This window comes from Triturus cristatus, chromosome 9 (genome assembly GCF_964204655.1).
Source record: "Triturus cristatus chromosome 9, aTriCri1.1, whole genome shotgun sequence".
Lineage (NCBI taxonomy): Eukaryota > Metazoa > Chordata > Amphibia > Caudata > Salamandridae > Triturus > Triturus cristatus.
In genome coordinates, this window is record NC_140592.1 from 696,970,473 (window position 1) to 696,990,490 (window position 20,018).

Genomic DNA, 20,018 nt, shown 5'->3' on the forward strand with positions numbered 1-20,018 from the left:
CACTCATTCCAGTATTTTCATGTTAACACAAACACTACTCAAGATGAGTTGTCAGTCCGAAGTTTAGCCAAACATCCACTGAAGCATCACTTTCCAAGTAGGTGCCTCTGAGACACACCACAACAATTCATAAATGTCTCAAGGACACATCGTTTAGTCTTATTTGAGAGCAGCAACGTGTGTGCTACACAATACAGAGGGCAGACAGAGAAAACTTACAGTTCCAGCAAGATCTTATCAATGTCTGGCCTCAGACAGAGCTTATTCAGGAACCTCTCGAAGATCTCCAACGTGAACTCATCCGGCTTGATGGACTCACTCTGTAGGGTAAGAGAGGCAGAGAAGATCAAAGCAGTTCTAGTGACTGTTAACAACTTATTCTGCCTATGGCTCTTGCCAAGTCCCTAATTCCATGAATAGCTCCCCCAAAAGACCAAAAAGGCTTACCAAGCTCCCCTCGAAGAAGGAAACAACATACCCGGTTGAAATTGAGACCACAGGACTCCAGGGCAGTCTCTACGCGTTTTTTGTCAGCTGAGAACATCTTCAGGATGCTGCACAGAAATGGATGGTGAGAGATGAGTGAGATATGGAGAAAGGAATGGAAGTCTGGTATTCTAGTGAGAGGGTCTCGAGATTTGAGGAGGATGGGTAGGGAATCTTATCAAGGAAAGGTGGGAAGTGGTAATCTCTTACACAACAGAAAGCACGAGAAATGTGTAGATACCCTACTTGTCAACTCAATCTCATTTGGTGAAGGTCACCCACTTTTCATTCTTATTCAGCCTCCTGACAAACAAAATGACTTTGTAGATTTTGAAGCGGTCACCTTTTTTTCAAACTTTTAACACCCTCCAAAAACTCTTCACTCTCTATTTGCTTTCACGGCATCACACTCTTAAACATCTGACTTCACCGTTGAAGAGTCAGTAAGTTGGCAGCAGTGTTCACTCTACTTATTTTTCTCTGAGTGTGGCAACAGTATAGTAACATGCTCACTTTTATTGGCCGTGTGCAAGGAGCTGCTTCACAAACAATTATGTTAAGTGAGCTACTACTTTAGAGCAGGGAGAGGAATTTAGTAGGGATTAGAAGTAGGAAGCTAAGGAAGGCCAGCAAAGATTCATAAGAAAAAACAACAGAAGAGCAGCAAGGATGTCCTTTGGTGCTTTTAACAGGACCCCATTTGTACCTTTGATTTGAACAAAATTACCTCCCATTGAACGCTGAGGTATTGTGGCACTGTCTGGACTGTGTCACACTCAATTAGATCTGCTGATGTCATATATTATGGCTAAAAGAACAAGGTACTTACATTCAGTAAAGCCTTGCAAGAAACAGACTCCATCTAACCAAAGAATTCTCACCTTGTAAATTCACATAGGCAACTGTCTGGATCTGGAAGATTTTCATTGCATTTCAACTCCCTCATAAGCTGGCAGGTGGCATCGTGTAGCTCTGCGTTGGGTCCATCCTGCCATGGATGTGACTTTGGGGCCACTATATCTGCACCACTTCTGCTCGTTGACGTCGGTTTCCTTCTCATCTTTTTCCATGCCATTGGACGGGAAGGCTATAAAAATCAGAATATGCCCATGTGGAGATCTCTAAACTTGGAATCTTATTAGTGGACTATATGAGTCCATGACACAGAACGGAGATGAAGGCGGGTCACTGAGGAATATGTGGTTCGACAGTCTCTACCAGAAAAGGCATTACTGAAGGTGATTATCTTGTTCTTCTGACAGAGACTTCTAACCTCAAATTCCTCACCTTGGGAATATATGTCAAAGCAGTACCTTCTCAGGTGGAGGATCAGTGAAATAGCTCAGACCAGGAAATCTTGCAGGACTGAAAGGGCAAAGTACCTGCCTCGATGAACTGGTTATCGAGGTAGTAGTGCTTCATGAACACGTGGTGGGATACCCATGCACCACCCTTACTGATTTCCAAGACTGGGACACCGCACACCAGCGTAGTGTTGGCAGTCTTTTCTCTGGTGGAAAGAATTGCAAGTCTTCTGGAGCCTGCTTCTTGGCTAGCCCATAGCAGATGGTTGTGCATAATACAACCCATTCAAGGATGGTTCTCGTTTGTACTGCTTTTCACTTTCTGACTCCAAAGAAGACCTCAATAAGTTAGTCATTTAAGCGATGTGAAAACGAAGGGTCCGCTTAGGATCAAGACAGTGGAGCCACTCCTCCTCTTTGGCTGAATGAGGTGTGTTGGAGAGCAATGGCAAAGGGAAGGACTGCTCTTTGTGAAAAGGCGTGACCACTTTTGGCAAGAAACTTGTCTTTGTCTAAAGGACCAGTTTGTCTGGAAAGAAAGTTACGTAAGGTTTCTGCATGGACGAGGCATGGAGTTTCCTCCCCTGTCGAGCAGAGATGATGGCTATGAGGAACATCGTCTTAATGGGCAACAGGTGTATAGAACAGCTGTGCAGTGGTTCAAAAAGAGTGCACATCAAGTAGGTGAGAACCAAATTGAGCCCACTTGGCATCATAAAATGAGTTGGTGGAAAAGTGTGAATCAGCCCTTTCAAGAACCACATTACAATGGGTGATTTGAAAAGGGATGGCTGATCGGGTAACCCTAGGAAGGCCAAAAGAGCTGAAAGACAAACCTTAACTGTTGCCAAAGCAAGCCTTGCTGGGCTAGAGAGACACAAAACAGTGAAACGTCAGACAAATGTGCCTGTAAAGGCTGAATGTCGCAGGAGAAACACTAGACAACAAACCTCTCCCAGCATCCTGCATATAGGGTTATGGTGAAAGGCCACCTGGAGGACACCACCTACTTCAGGAGGAAGATAGAAAGTCATCAACTGTTGCAGATCAATCTCCACACAAGAATGAGCAGTTTAAACAGACTAGGCTGCAGGACCTGGACTGATGCAACAGGAGGTCCTCCTCCAGAGGCAGTCGAATCAGAGCACATATCACTCATGGCCCGAAGGTCCGGATACCACACTCTCCTCACCCAGTCTTGAGCCACTAAGATGACTTGGGCACAGTTTTTCTTGATCTTTTACAATTCTATGGACAAAAGAGGTAGAAGTGGAAAGGTTCACGGGAGTCCCGAGTGCAAGTCCAGGTGTATGGCGCCTCTGAGGGAGAGTCGCCTTGAGAACTCTAGGGTGCAAAAGCTTGGACACTGCAGGTTTTCTGTGGTGGAGAACACATTGAGCCAATGTCCTTCTCATTGTTTGAAGACACCCTCTGAGCCTCCTCTAAATGCAACTGCCATTTGTGATTCGCTAGGTAATGTCAGTGGAGTTTGTCCACCCTGGGGTTTAAAGATACTGCCAAGTGCTGGGAGGTCAGCCACTTCTTTAGACATGGAGCCTCCTGACACAGGACCCACAACCCCACACTGCCATGTTTGTTGCAGAACCATATGTTGATCATGTTGTTTGTGAGAACCTGTACCTGTTCCTCGTGATGTATGTGAGGAACAACAACAAGTAGATGTGCAGATGGGTCTCTGCTGGAGACCAAAGCCCTTGAACCCCACCTCTGACAAATATCCTCCCAACCCTGAAACCATGCATCCGTCATAACCTTTAGTTCTGGGTGGGGTAGTGGGAGTGATCTGCTGCCAGTCCAAGTGCTGTCTTCTTCAACACCGGGATGCAATCCAAAAGGTCGCCTAGGCGCTGAGCTCACTGATTCTTCATATGCCACTGCAGAGCCCGCATGTGCCACCTAACGTGGTCCACAAGCAGGATGCTGGAGGCCTGTACCACCAGGCTTTCTGGTGACGGATGTTAGGAGGAGGATGGCAGCGTCTCAAGGAGTAGGCCTGTGCCAACTTGTGATCTGCCCAGAAACCAAGATCTTGGTTTTGGCCAGGGGCCCAACAGTGTTTCCAAAAGGGTCTCCTTGAATGGCAATAGAGGCTCCTGGTTAGTTTGTCCAGGATGAAGTATTTCGGCCAAAACATTAGTTTTACCTCAGTGGTGGTTAGTGTGAGTTCCATTACTTCTGGTACCCACCATATCGCTATTATAAAAGGAGGCAGATTTTTCTGTGGCTACATTTGGGAGAGGCAATCGAGGTCAGTGTTAGGAGCAGTATCCAGACCGCGGATGCCCAGCAAGACCAGAAATAAGTTCTTGCTATAAAAGACATGGCTAGAATCGTATGAATTGTCTCCAAGTTTGTGTTGGTGTTAAGGGAATGATATGAGGGCCAAAATGGGGCTAGAGGGGAGGTTGGCCCTTTTTAAAATTTCGTCGATTTCTTCAACATACAGCTTGGCTATATGGTTGCGGGCTTTGGGGTTCATCTTGGCGCACTTGTCCTCAATGCTGAATCATGCTTAGAGCCCAGACACCAGTGACAGACATTGTATGCGTCTGTTGCAGACATCTGCTTGTGGCAGCCCTTACATGGTTTAAATCCTGTAGTCGTAGGAGCAGACATGGTCCTTGTACACTGGAAGTTTGAGGAGTAATCAACTCTGTTAAGCCTGACAGATTCGAGGGAGTGAGATCCACATTGAAAGGCAGAGAAAGAAAAGAACGGATGTCAGCGCCCGGAGGTGGCACAGATATACTGGCCCTGACGACATATCCGGGGCAGGACGGACATGACACCCAGCCGCACGACGCAACCTACTGGCCCGCGAGGGAGTTGCCATGTACACCTTCTAGATACAGTCTGACATCTGGGGAAATGCCCAGTGTGAGGAATTTACAATAAGAAGTCTCTATCAGGAAAAAAAGCACTACGAAATGTCCTAAAACGCCATCACTGTGAGGCAACTGTTTTTTCAGTAGAAACTTTCTGTGTGGATCTCTTTAGGAAAACTAATATTTCATTTGTGATTTAAGATGTTATCCACTAAACCTTAAATTATGATGATCTTAGTGTTAGAGTAAAAACATTTTCTTACACATTACAATTTGCTGGTTTAAACGAGTTTTGTTTGTCTACACAGGTAGGACTCATACTTTCAGAATATTAGAAGTGCTTTGACTGACTGGCACTTGTTAATATGGAAGACAGAAGCTGCATCACCGAAGGGGTCATAGAATAAGTAGTGTTTGTTTACCTTTACAAATGCCAACTGTTGCTAAAGTGCTCCCTTTATGAACTCATAAGCAAGCTGGGTACCAGCCTTGAAGCCTCCGATGACGCCAACCTAGAAATTACCCTTCTAAGATTAATGGTCACTCAATCATTGCAGGGTGCAATCTTTATCCCATGTATAAGGGGTCTCCTTCGTATGCACTGTCATCCTCTCTGTGCAGACACCCAAGCTGAGCATCTTAGAGGGAACATAGGTTAATAGGTATGAGATCAGGGCTCTCTTTTAATAGAGCGAAAGAGACAAGCAGTAGGGTGGAGAGACAGACATCTTCCCTCACAGAAGTGGTGATAGCATTACCTCACTGAGGCTCTGTGAAAATACAAATTACCACATAGCAGCACTCACAAGTTAAATGCACATTATCCCCGTGACAAAATGTACTAATTCCCAATATGAGAGTAAAATGTGGATGCAATGATTTCTAGTGGTGATTCTGGAGCTCAGAATTGTCATCATACTCTAAGTGACAGGCAGGGTCAAGAGAAAGCCAGCATGAGGGCACAGAGGGAGATTAGTCGATGGACAGAGACAAAAAGGTCATTTAGAAGCAAGAGTCGGACGCAGATAGTGTAGCTAAAAGATGGTGAAAAGCAAAGACTCTGGAAATGTGTGCAAGTACCCTCGCATGCAATGTAGCCATTATTCACAGGTGACACTCACTTCTTCACTGGAATCCTGCAGTCCTGGTTCACCTGTAACTTGAGCCTGGTGTAGCTGCAAAGAGGGAACAACAAAGTGAGAACATTTCATTGCAATAATCGGACTGGTCACCTTAAGTCTGACTTCTGCAAGACCCGAACCCCAAGATCTACCACGACCAACCAGGCACTCTCAGATCTACTACTATTAGACCAAACACTGCAAGATTGTCTGCTACAATGGCAGACTCTGAAAAAACATGGGTGACTGGAAACATCTGCTAAAACCAAACCAGTTACAGAAAGACCAACAACGATCAGATCAGGATCTGTAAGAAGAGCCAATACTAGATCTGCTATTGCCAGACCAGGCAATGCAATATCCTAAATTCCAGACCAGGCACTGCAAGAGCTGTTGGTAAAAAACCTAAGAATATGATATCTGCCACCAGAGGGCAAACCACTGCATGATCTACTACCAGCAATCCTGGCACTGCAAGTCCTACAACTAAAAACCCGGCACTTACAGACGTGCCACCTGCAGGGCTAAAATTTATAAGACTGAACCACTAGGTGGATCTGTACTGCAATATATTTCCCACACCCTCATAGGTCTGTCTATACACGAATAGGTGACTTCTACACCTCCTAATACCAAACCAGCCGGTACGAGACTACTCACCAAACCTACAATCATCAGGTTGGCAACTTTAAGATATACCAGTAGTAGATCAGCTTCTTAAAGGCCAGGATCTGCAAGACCTTTTCCTCCCAGGCCAGACAGAGCAAGATCAAATTACTACCAGACCAGGCAAAAGCTGCCACTCCCACCCCAAGCAGCGCAGGACATTCCACATTCAGCCTAGACTACAACATCTCAGCCACCATTAGGTATTAGGACCTACTGGCAAGACAGGGTACCAGAAAATCTGCAACGATCAGACCAGCACCTAAGCCTTTCATACCATCTTTCTTAAAACAAACTAAATGAGAGCTTAAATTCCATTATCTGAAGCATGCCACTAAGAGTGGAGTCATTTGAGGAATAGCTCTACTTTTTGAGATATGAATCTATAATCTCAGTAGAACTACAGGCTTATCTCTGATATCTCACTCTTTAGGGTCCATCTAAAGCAATATAAAATTTCCCGCTGCATGCCACCCTATGAGATGTGTGTAAGATGTAAATTACATGAGCGATAGCTCTGCAGTCTCTTTCCGGAGTCTGCAAATCAGTTCATTTTGGGAGACAGCTCTCCTGTCTAATTTCTTAGTCTTGAAGACCTGCTCATCCTATGGAATAGCTGTTGCCAGATCTCTGAATATGTACGGTTGATGTAGATTAACAAGTCTCTCTGCTGATCCATTCCTGACACTATAAGTTTGATGTAACATAAGTCCTAACTCTGCTGCCTGTAGAGTGCAGGTAATGTCAGGAACAAGGCACCTCTACCTCCTGTGTAAGAGAACCCCTTGTACGTGTTTGCTCAGTTAGGTGTCACGGTGCCAACTTACGCTTTGTGCAAGAAGGTGTTTCGAGATGCATTGTGTGCCAGGATGTTTGTTGCCAACTTAAACAGCTCCTCGGTCCAGGTCTGGAAAGAAAACACAAAAATATAAATAGAGAGGAGCATTAACAAATTATGAAGAGGAAAGAGATGGATGGAAAGAGGGAGAAAAAAGGAGGACGCACAAGTTCAAGAAGAAAGTGACCAAAGTAGAAAAATGGAGGACTAGCGAAGAGGGAAGGACGGTTGGAAGGAGGTTTAAATGTCAGGGAGAAGGAAAGAAAAAGGAAGGAGGGAGAAATGGAATGGAAGTAAACCGAAGGGAGGAAGCCAACAAGGAAGAAAGTAAATAAAAAAGGAAAAAATGAGTTGGGAAAAGGTGTAATTGAGAGAGAAATGAAAAGAATGAAACAAAGGAAGGATGGGGGCACTGCGTTTTGCACCATAGAACATCATCTAGCAACACCGGAGACAAGATGGTGTACTTGTGAGAGACAGCTGCGGTCTCCGAATCTCCCGCTGCTGAATGCTGTTGATTTAGGCAGTGTGGAGCGCTCAAAATACCCGGCCCGCTTTGGGGAAGGCGCACACTGCTTATTCTGCGTATCTGGACCGTGGAAGTGAATACGCGGTCCGCGTGGCAGGCAGCTCACAGACTGTTTTGGCGGCGCTGAGGGTTTGCATAGAGCGAATCTCTGTCTCCACTCGAACCGCTGCTGAGCTCCTGGCTGTGCTCGCAGTACGGCACGGGTGGCTCTCGGCGGGGAAAGGCACCAAATTGAATAAGCCTCCCATGTCTGCTCGCTCTACACGGGACCGGAATGGAGAAGCTGGACAGTCAGCTTCAGTGGCTGGCACTGTGATAACCATGCCGGCATGACCCCCCCCTCACGCTCCAAGGGCCCATAGCCCATTATCCCTGGGGTGTCAAAAAACACTCTTAAAGGTAGCAAGGGTACAGAGGCCAACCCAAACAAGAGCAATGCTGGGGAAGAAAGAGGGGCAAAAATGGATCACCCCCTCCAGCAGTCAATAACAGAGTTCTTCCCCATGGCGGCGGTGGCCCCTGATGGACATAAGAGCATCATCACTGAAATAGGAGGAGATGGGGAAGCAGAATATCACTACACAAACCAATGCAAGGAAATGGTCCCTAATAGCGGTGTAAATATTAGGAGGGACGGGCCAGAATTAGAACAATTGGATCATAATATAGAAAATAACATTTCTAGACAGGGGCAGTCGAAGGCGCAGGGGCCGGACAGGAACCGGGTGCTATTCCACGGGAGGAAGTACCCCAGACTGTGGTGGGGAATGTGGTCCCATCCAAGGCTGTCGATCTTCTACCCTTAAGTGAGATCGGGCTGGAGACAAAGACTTAGATAAAATGGGTCGCAAGCCACCGGTCCTTTGAAGAGTCCCTGGATCCCAGAGACAAGTTTTTTTCTTTGACGGACGTGTCAGACACAAGCGCGGCAAGTATGGCCGTTTCTGATGTCGAGAGTGTCTCTATATCCTCTTGCTCTGATCCTGGCAGTCCGACGGACGGGCCTGATACGGTAGTTCGAAGGAAAAGAAACTCCAGGCGAAGTAAGGAGCGGGCTTCCCAGGGACAAGGCAGGGAAGGCCTGAAGAAGCAAGGAAGCCTTGCCCTAAAGTGGGATTATTCTGCCACACAAAAGGAATATGAGGAACCCTATTTGGCTGGCAGAAAAGGACATAGCAGTCAGGATGCGGAGGAGCTGACCCGGAGATTGATCTACGAATCGATTAAACAGCACCAGGAAGAGACACGGCGAGATAGCGAAAAAAAACGTCTGGCAACAATAAAGCTACAAGGGGCGGTCAGAAAGGTCGCGAAAGACTGCTCTGAAATAGGTGAAAGGATTACAGCTGTGGAAGAACATACCGCCGGACTAGAGAATGAGACAGCAAAAAGACAAGATCAAACTGAAGCCCAGGCTGTACAGATAACGAACTTCCAATGGAAATTGGAAGATTATGAAAACCAGCAGAGACGCAACAATCTAAGAATCCTGGGCATAGAAGAAGGTATAGAGGGAAGCGACATAAGAACCTACGTCCTAAAACTACTGAAGGGGGCCTTTCCCGAGCTTCAACAATGGAACTGGGACATGGAAGTCTAACGAGTACACCGCCATCCTCTCATGCTCAAAAATTCCAGGCAGTCACACACAGGGGGGGCTCAACAACCAAGAGCCATCCTAGTGTATTTTGGAAACTTTCTATTGCGAGAGGCTGTATTTCACAAAGCTCACCCGGATTCTAAACGCACATACGAAGGACAGACACTTTTTGCTCGCCCTGACTTCTGTCACGTGACTGTTGAACAGCGCTGGCGCCTAAGACAGATGATCCAACCGTGTCAAGCTCAGGTGGTAGAGGCAGATCTGTTATATCCAGTACGTTTGAAAACAATGCACAATAACAAAGTCAGAATCTTTACATCTGAAATCAAGACAAAAGAGTATTTGGATGATATACTGAAGTGGAGACTTTACGAGAGTAACAGAGCAGATGTACCATTGGTATGATGAAAGGGATATAACGAAGTTGTGAAAAGAGGCTTCTGTTTAGAACAATGAGGGCATCGAGCAGGGGGGGGGACACATGCGCCATCACTCAAGACCTCACATGGTCTGTTTGTCTCACTAAGTGGGTGGGGGGAAGGGAGGGGTTCAGGGAAGGGAATGGGTGAGTCTTTGGGGAGAGGGGAGGGGGGCAAGGGGGGAAGGGGTTGGCAGGGAAGGCAATGGAGCACAAACACTAGAGAGATTTCAGATAAAAGCTAAAATCAGATTCTGCGTAAAGAAGAATAAGAAGGCTGTAATCAATGGAAGAAGGTGGTTTCTCCAAGGCATAGAAAGAATAAAAAAATTATCATGGCAAACTTAAGGATAACCTCGGTTAATATCTGTGGGTTAAACAACCCTAGAAAACGACTCAGGGTGGCAGAAGATTTGAAAATGCTGGGGTCTGATATTGTACGTCTCCAGGAGACACACATTATGGGAACGGAAAAAAAAGTTTTAGATCAATAAGGGTATAACCTTATAGCACACACTTCACAGGGCACTACAACTAGGGGTCTGCTATCTTAACCCGGTGAAAAGAGATCGTTTGCAAGAAGCAATTGGGTGATAAATCTGGGCGGTGGGTTATGGCAGAGTTACATACGTCTACTTTTTCATTTACTCTACTTTTTCATTTACTCTATATTCAATATACGGACCAATGGGGGACGACCCTGAGGTTTTTGACTTTTTGAATTTAGAATTAGCAGGATGGCTGACCCCCATTATAATGTGTGGGGATTTGAACATCAACGGGATTGAGGTGTGCTGGGGTGGCAGCCCGGGACTATATAAAGGCCGAAAGCCTAGGGTTTATAGGGCTCTGTCTCACTTAGCTGAAGAGAACGGATTAGTAGATACATGGAGAGAGTTAAAAACGGCAGATTCTGACTCAGGAAGTACTTATTTTTCAACCCCTCACGGCACATTGGCCTGACTGGATTATTTTTTTGTTTCTCAGGGCCTAATCTCAAAATGCCGCATTGAAAAATGTCCCCGAATAATGTCGGATCACAGTCCTCTAGTGTTGGAGATATTACAGATTAGGGGCAAGAGAGCACAACAGAATTGGACTTTTGAAACGGGACTGTTGGCGGACGAAGGGTACATCATCCATATGAAAAATTGGATAGAAGAATTCCTGGGATATAATAGAGAAAGTGTTCGAACTGGTAGTGTGTGGGATGCTTTTAAGGCAGGTATCCGTGGAAATACACTAAGCTTTAGTTTACGCCACTCTAGAAATCAACGTCCACAGTTAAATGAATTATACCAAGGATTATGAGCAGTGAAAGAGGATTTAGTTAGGGCAATAGAGTCTGGAGACAGTATAGAGGGTATACTGAATAAACTTGCCTTAGCTAAAGCAGCAATAGGGGATGTGGTGGTAGCTAAGGTCACTGTGAAATATTTGACACGAAAGGAGGAATGCAATGAGTGTAGCGAGCGATCAGGGCGCATATTAGCAATTCGAAGTAGACAGAAGAACGTTCAGAACGAGACAATATCAATAAAGAATGAGCATGGTAACTTAGTGATGACAGCTCAGGGAATCCGAGAGGAATTCCATAGGTTCTATATGAAACTATAGGATTCCGAGGAAACTAGGTAGGATATTGCCGAAGATGTAATTAAGGAGTATCTAGACGCAAGTAGCCTGGAGGAATTCTACTCGGAAGATTGAGAATCTCAAGCCGCCGCTTTTTCTTGTGATTAAATATTTAAAGCACTCAGTGAGCTTGCAGTAGGGAAGGCGGCAGACCCAGACCAAATTCCACTAGAGTTTTACAAAAGTTTCTGGTCCGTTCTCGGGGAAGATCTCTCAAACACGCTCTGTGGGGTACAAGCGGGGGACCCATCCCCTGAATCCTGGGCCCAAGCCAGTATAGTGGTATTCTTGAAGAAGGGGAAGCCAGCCACAGATCTAGGTTCATATCGGCCAATCACGCTGATGAACACAGATACTAAAATATACTCAAAGGTCCTGGCAAATCGCTTGAGCCCTGCCCTCAGTCGAGTTATCTCGCCTACACAGCATTGATTCATACCTGGGAGGGGCACTACAGATCACGTTAGACGAGACATCACGCTCTTCGACACAGCATCAGTCTCAGGAGACCCTATGGCACTTATCTTTTTGGATGCAGAGAAAGCATTTGATAGGGTCTCTTGGGACTTTCTGTGGGTGGTCCTCAAACAACTGGGGGTTGGTATGGGTTTTATAAAAGCTTTACGTTTATTATATGCTGCTCCCATAGCCAGACTGGTGTTGGCAAGTGGACAAACAGAGGAATTCAAGGTAAAAAGGGGGACTAGGCAGGGCTGCCCATGCTCTCCGTTATTATTTGCATGCCATATTGACCCCTTGATTCGCAGAATCGATGCTAACCCAAGGATAAAGCCTATAAGTAGCTGTGGGATGGATACCAAGATCTTGGGCTATGCAGATGACTTAGCGGTTACAACATCAATACCAGAATAAGCTCTGGCCGAAATCGTGAAAGATACACTGTCCTTTGGGAAAATATCAGGGTACTCCCTTAATCAGCATAAAACCCAAATCATAATTAATCAATATATTAGGCTGAATGACCCTCGGGTTGTGCAATCGGCAATGTATTTAGGAGTGAACATCTCATCCAATACTGGGGAAATGGTCTAGCTGAATCTTGCCCCGGCCATTCATAAAGGATCACATGATTTTGCCCGGTTGAATAATCTTCATCTATCATTGATAGGCCGCTGCAATGTGGTGAAAATGATTTTTTTACATAAAGTTTTATTTCTTTTTAGATCAATACCGTTGATATTTGAGACAGTATGGTTTAAAAAGTTGGAACGTTTGGTAAATAGATTTATATGGGCATATGGTAAGACAAGACGGGCCATGAAGTTTATGTCTCTTCCTCAGGAGAAAGCAGGATTATCAGTCCCAGACTTTAGACTATATTACTTAGCATCAGCATTACAATACATGTGCCTGTTAGTGGGGGGGGAAACCCCTTCGATCCCTGGAAACAGGGGAGGGTGCCAGACATTTATGAACTATAGGTGGGAAACGACGCTAAGAATCTGTTTTAAAGATTCACTGAACCTGGTTACAACAAGAAGGTAAGATTCAAGACGCTATTGGCAGCAGGTCAGGTGTGGAAGATGTTGAAAAGTAAGACAGGGATAGGTAGAATAAACTACTATACCCCCTTATATAAGAACTCAGCATTATCAACAGTCTTTCATGATTATATAATGAAACAATGGAAAGATTATGGGGTCGGTATAGTGGGGGACTTAGTTAATGTAGCTGGACTCAGGCCATTTTCAGAGTTACAGGATAGATATGGGGTAGAGAGGAAAGATTTTTTTAAATACCTGCAGGGTAAAAAACAGGGGGTCCAAATGGGCTAAGCAGGAACACCATGATTGATAATCTGAGGAATTAAGCTGGATGTACTATTAGTAGAATTTACAGGGAGTTGATCGCCATGCAGCCAGACGATTTAGAGACACAGGCGGAAAAATGGGATCAAAGGATCCGGTTTTCTCGATTCGTTAGACAAAGTACATAGTATACTCTGCTCATCAAAGTTACAGGTGCAGCACTTTAAAACGATTTTAGACTTGTATTATACACCTGATAAAATAGCAAAATGGGGCGAGTCTGTAGCGTTATTTGTCCACACTGTAAAACTGCTCTTGCAGATGTGGTACACATGTTTTTAACTTGTCTGCAGCTGGACGCTCTTAGAAAAAGTATAGAACGGTTTTTAGAGCTAACCCTGAAGGTTAATGTGGCCTTAATTCCGGAAGTGATGTTACTGGGGGTCAGTAGCACAGGATCTGATGGTGCACAACCATACTTTATTTTCTTGGCAGTGGTTAAGATCTGTATTGCTACAACCTGGCTAGACCCAGTGGCTCCATCTTTTTCACAATGGCTTTCTCGGCTTCTCTCCACTTTCAAGATGGAGAAAGGAGTTTAAGAAAGAAAAGGTCGAAAGGCCAGAAAGCTGGGTAAAACAATATGGGCTCCAATTTATCGGTGGAAGGAGGAGGCTGGGGACCCTTGAAATAATAGCGAACTGAAATTCTTTATATACAAATAATGTCTCTATAGCGTGCAGGGGTGGTTTCTTTATTTTTTTCTGCTCCCTTTTTTTGTGCTTTTTTTTTATCCTCCAAAGTAAGAATTACCTTTCAAAAAGAGTAATAATGTATTGAAAAAAATGTCTTGAATACATGAGAGGAATGATAGCACAAAATGTATAACTTTGTATTCCTTTGTTTAGTCTTCCACTGAATCTCTCGGAATGATTATTTGAATATGAATTTATTTATGTGCCCCTATTAAAAATAAAATATATTTAAAAAAAAAAAGAAAGGAAGGATGGGATGGGGGGGAGAAACTGGCAACATGAGGTGGAATCACAGAGTAGAGATGGAAGGACAGAGTCAGAGTGAAGCAAGCAGTGTGTGGGAGGGGAGGCGCCATTAGTTGAAAAGTGAGGAAAGAAGGGGGAGAGGCTGGGAACGAAGATCGAGAAAGGTAAGAGGTAGAAAGAGACAGAGAATAGAAAAGCAAGGAATAAGGCTATCAAACTAAGAGGAACATTAATGGTTCAAACTAAAGGCAAACATTTGCAAATGGATGAAAGAGCAAGGGTCTCAGTTCAGATGGAGGAAAACGTAAATCAATCCACAGTGCATAAACTGCAAGGGATGCACTAGCAGCTTAGCTCGTCCAGTGCATATATGAAAAGCCTTAACGTGCCCTATTTGGAGAGCGGCATCCTCCTAAATATCGGGATGCATCAATCTCCCTCAACATTTTCTTCACCTCTAGAAAACTATTCACCTAAACTAAATTCAATGAGCTCCCCTTGAGCCCTCAAAAACACCTAACTTTATCCTCTTGGAGACAGAAACAGTGGTGCGCTCGCTCTGAATCCTAAAATCATGCACAATGCCTGTCCCATTAGTAATAATTCACACATAACTGCCTTAGTTTACAGTGAGAACTCGAACTTCAGTGATAGCACATCGATACAGCAGATTTATAAAATGAAATAATTCAAATAGCTACACTTCAGTGGTGGCTCCTCTGCATTGACGGAGGAGTATCGCCCCACTGCTTTCTCTCAGTGCAAGAAACAAAAACATACAATGGTAATAACTTTTAGTTATTACCATTTTTTTAATTTGCCGGCGGGAAGGTGGGTGTAGCTGCTCCGCTAACAGAGGAGGGCAGGGGAGGGGTGGATTGCCCACTCCTGAGTGCACAATGACTGTTTGGTCTGCCCTCTTGGACCACCCAAACCAGTCATGCGCACGTTCCTGTTCTCCATACCTGCATGGTGAACATGACCACCGGGCAACATGCCCACCCCTCCAGCCCTTGGCTGAGTGCCGACCAATAACAACGCTCCATTGGAGCATTGTGATTGGCTTAGGGGTGGGAGCCTGACTGCCTGCTTTCTGTTACGACCTGGAGTCAGACACAGGAGAGCAGGAGAGAAGACGAGGGACCCGGCGGCGCCAAGATAAGTTTTATTGTAGCTTGTGTTCCGGTCCCTTAGGGGCTGGAGAATACCTTTAATGATGCCGGCTAGGGCTGGAGTGCCAGCGTGTTTCTTAACTTTGTGCTGCAAAAGAACTCCAGCTTACGACCACGCTACACAGCACTGCATGAATGCACGCACACACAGTCCACTCTATGATGTACCAGATGACTTGCTAGAAAACGACAGGCAGACGTGTCTGTCCCAGGAGTGGCTTTCAGGAAGGTCACTTAATTGTACTGTCTTTACTATACTCAAGGATGAAATGCCTATTACTTTGGAGAAGTCATTAGCATCTTGTCACTAACTGGTGATACACAGATGAAATGTCACCTCTATTTCTGATTACTTAGGACTTTTGTACCCTGAAAACGAAAGCTTATATCAAAGTCTGGATGGCCTCGACAAGTACTGCAGTTAGTGGAACCCTAATTATAAACAAACAAGATATAATTATTGTTAGGTCAGGACAAAAACAAAGGAAAATCTTACTTACCCTATAAGTATCTGTTTGTAGCTTGCAGTACTGTAGGTTCACATGCTCTGAGCACTCCTATTGAGTGCTGGAGGAGAACGTTTGCAAATTGATTTTATTCGATGAAATTCTGTATCACAAGATGTTTTATGACCTCTCCCTAAGTCTCCAGTGCACCAGGACAAAGACTCCACCTCAGTTTGTTTTTACCCCAACGGGTGGTAGTGAAAAAGTACATGAAAAAGTGTTCTGTTCATTGCGCATGAACAATTAAAGGTTATATCTTGGATCACTGATCGCTTCAGTGGAAGTATGAGGCTGCATGTGACAATTAAAGGAAATATCTTGGATCTAAGTAATCCCAAAGCGAGAGTAGTTCTGGATAAAGACAGCTGCACAGGTGCTAGTTCTACACTCACCCTCAAATGGTCAAACTAACCCAAAACCATACATACATTAAAACAGAAAAAACACACAAAAGGGAGTGCCTCAAAGTCCAAAAATTATATTCTAGAGTTTGTTCTCATTATTTCTTCTCTCCTCCTTTCACGAAATACATATAGTTCAATGGTGTCAATATCAAGGTACTCTTCTACAATATCAAAATAACATGGTACATGGTATGAAGTCTCTTTATTATTCTTCAATACATCAAAGAAACAGCCCAGCCAACGTGTTTCGTCCTCCGAGAGGACTTCATCAGGCTAATGTATTTCTTTACAGCAATGTCACATTGAAGTCTAAGTGTAAAATGGATCAGTTCTTCCTGAAAATTCTTAGAACGCTCGTACTGCTCCTATCGGTTTGTAGGGATATCTCAGGTGACCATATATACATACCACAGCTTAATATCCACACGCCATTGGGTTATGTAATCTCAGACCGGATGAAACGATACACCACCACCGTCACGGACTTTCTTCATATTTATTTATGCATTTCTTATATACGACGTGGCGAACAAAATAACAAAATATCAAACCCAGATCTGTGACTGGGAGTGAATGTTTGAAAAGTTTCAACACTTCATCCATTATTTTAGTTTGTGAAGTTGCTATGTGTGCTCTAAGTGGCTAGGGGTATGTCCAGACGTGGGTCCCTTTCTCGCTGTGCCACTGGATTCAAGCTAGCTTATTTGATATGGGGTGATACCCTGAAACCGGCCCGAGATGCTTGTTTCTGGTCCAGAGAGGACCTGGCTTGGCAATTCGGGCTGGACTGTTCCCATGTGGAACAGGGTCAAGACTGATTTGCATATGGCTGGGACCAAACTGGGGTAATGCGGCGAGCAAAATCACGATGGATAAAACCCAAATCTGTGACTGGGGGTGAGTGTTTGAAAAGTTTTAACACTCTGCCCATCATTTTTTGTGTGATTTAGCATTAGATATTGCTCTGCCCTCTTTTACCAGCTGAGTTTCTTTCTGCGAGTATTGGTCAGGGAAGTGTTGCAGTAGTTCCTTCATCTCATTCCATGCAGCAAGATTGTATAGACAGAGTAGGCCTACCGAGTTTGTGATGCGCAGGCGGCTGGCTGCATGAGCAGCAACTCATCTGCTGGTGGTATTGTATCTTCTACTCTATCAGTGGGAGGAGCATCCCCAGTACCAATAGTAGCCCTACTGATGATATCATGGCAGTATGTGGTATCATCAGGTTGCAATGGATTGCATGGGTAAATGTCTGGGCCTGTGTCATCCACTTGGTGGTGCCTTGGTACCAACTTCCCTTTTTCTGGGTAAACAAAGAGTGTCTTTTGTTCTTTATCCAGTTTGTCCAGCAATTTGTCTAAAATAGGTTGAACTGGTCTTTGTTTTGGTTGTGTGCCTTCTTTGGAGGCTTTTGACGTTCAGGGCTTGGAGGGCGTCGCCCATGTTGAGGCTTTCGGAAATGGTGTTTCGGTGCTGAAGCTTTGTCTGTTTGCTTAGGTGCTGTTGGTGGCAATTGATCTTTCGATGCCAAAGCATTTTTCACATCCGATGGCTGCTGCCTCGGCTCCAAATGTTTATGGGGCTTTGGAAGAGCCTAACTGGGTTTTGTCAGCACAGGCACTGATGTAAACATAAGGGCATCAAAGTTCTCAACGTTTGTCAATGGCTTTGCAGGCAGAGTGAGTCTGCTGGTTTTTTGTGCCTGATGATGAAGACCACCACTGTCCATGGCAGTAGGGTTCCGAAAGCCGGTTTGCCAGAGTTGGGGCAGCTTTCTCGGAGATACTCATGTGCCCTTGTAGATTTAGATCAGGGCCAGTCTATATGCTGTCTCCATTCCTAGCCAGCCGTATTGGAACGTCTGTGGGTGACGTTTGCTCCTGTGTGTCCTCCGGTTCATGTTCAGGGTCCGGAGACTGTTCCCCGAAGATATCAAGAGTGTTATCTCTGTGTCGCTGCATGGTGGAATGAGACCAAAAATGCCCTCTTCGCTGCCAAAGTGTTTCAACTGGAACACCAGGCACACCTCACATAAACTCATGTCGTGTTCTGGAGACAAACACAGGTTGCACACGCTGGGCTGATCTTGCCTGGAGTATTTGGCGAGGCATTCGGGGAAGAGGCTGAAGGTCATGTTTTTCATCCCTCGTCGACAAGTGTATGGAGTGTGGTCTGGGAGAAGATCTGGAAGGCCAGGCCCGAGGCTGGGTGGGTGGTCGGAAGTAAAGAGTAACACCAGCTGGTGTTTGTTGATTGCCTAAGCCATTCGGTTACAGAAAACGGGGCACTGGGTCCCAAAGATGCAAGATGGTGTCCGAACCCGATAGCGGAAAAAACATCTCTAACAAAGAAGCCCAGGAACATGCACACTTGCCACCAGAGGAGAAGTCACTGTATCTTCTGGCTCAAACACTTCTTGGAAGAAAAACAACTTGCAACCATAGGAGCCCAACACTAGATGGCAGGATATGCTAAGCATATGTATTGACAGCCAACACATGCTACAAATGTGACATTTTCCATTTGTAGCATGTGTGGCTGTAGATACACATGCTCTCTATTGACTGTAAAGCACTGACTTCCTTTAGTGGTGGCTAGCGAGCAGATGATGTGTTTGTAACAAAGTTCTTAAGATTCTTTGGTCAACTAAATACTCCTAGCAGGCCTGGATATCCAAACAGTAGTGTTTGCTGAACATGTATGGTGTTGACCTTGTAGCAGCTTTAAAGAAATCTGCAATAGGAATCTTTGACAAGAAGGCCATAGAGGCTGCATTTGTCGTAGTGGAATGCACTTTTGGTATTACATGTAACACACACTTGGCTTCAGTGTTGTGCAGTGTAGCAATCGATCTTGCAATCAAACCCTTAGAAATGGGCTTTCCTGTACATCTTTTTGCAAAGGTGACAATTATTTTGTTTGGCGGATGGGTTTAGGTCTGTCAATATAGTATATTAGTGTCCTTTCGAAATCACCCTTACATAATGCCTTTTCTGCTACAGACTCTGGAAGGGGGCAGAAAACTGACAACTCAACTGTCTGGTTTACATGAAAAGGGGAAACTACTTTGGGAAGAAACTTCTGGTTTGTTCTCAAAACTACCCTATCCCAATGTACCTGGATGAAAGGTACATCCAATGTTAGTGTTTGTAGCTCACTGATTGTTCTCATAGACGAGATGGCAACAAGGAAGGCTACCTTCTAAGGCAAGAACTGAATGCCACAAGAGGACAATGGCTCAAAGGGTGGCCCTTAATCTTGTTAGAACTATGTCAGGATTCGAGGCAGGCATTGTACGTGGTTTGGAAGGAATCACTCTTAAAGCCCTCCATGAAGGCCATGACCACAGGTTCTTTTAAAAGACAAGGGTTTTCTATTTTGCATGTTAGCAGAGACTACAGCTAAATGAAAACAAACAAAAGTGTACACCAATGCTTTTTGCAAATGCATAAATAGAATAAGTCTTCAACAAGTGTCATGGGTTTAATTTGCCTTCTCAAACAATAATGGACAAATATCTTCCACTTGGCAGCATAGTAGCTGTGTGTGGTGAGTTTATGTGCCTCATGCATGATTTTTGCACACTCCTCTGGGAGGTGAAGCTAACCAAACTCTAAGACCTCAGTGCCAGATTGCTAGATTCTGCTGGCTGAGGTTCGGATGTTTGAGCGGACATTGATGCAGAGTGTGGAGATCTGGTCTAAGAGGTAGCTTCTCGTG

The 20,018-nt window shown here is 44.8% G+C and overlaps 1 protein-coding gene across 1 annotated transcript in view; it reads right to left on the minus strand.

Annotated features, from left to right (window-relative positions):
- PLCB3 (phospholipase C beta 3) overlaps positions 1 to 20,018 on the minus strand; it is a 614,713-nt gene that overhangs the window by 218,679 nt on the left and 376,016 nt on the right. Inside the window, exons 5-8 of the mRNA XM_085625816.1 lie at positions 7,251 to 7,330; positions 5,758 to 5,811; positions 479 to 554; positions 220 to 320 (exon numbers count right to left, since the gene is read on the minus strand). Coding sequence (XP_085481942.1) covers positions 220 to 320; positions 479 to 554; positions 5,758 to 5,811; positions 7,251 to 7,330 — 311 coding nt within the window. The remainder of the gene's footprint in view (positions 1 to 219; positions 321 to 478; positions 555 to 5,757; positions 5,812 to 7,250; positions 7,331 to 20,018) is intronic.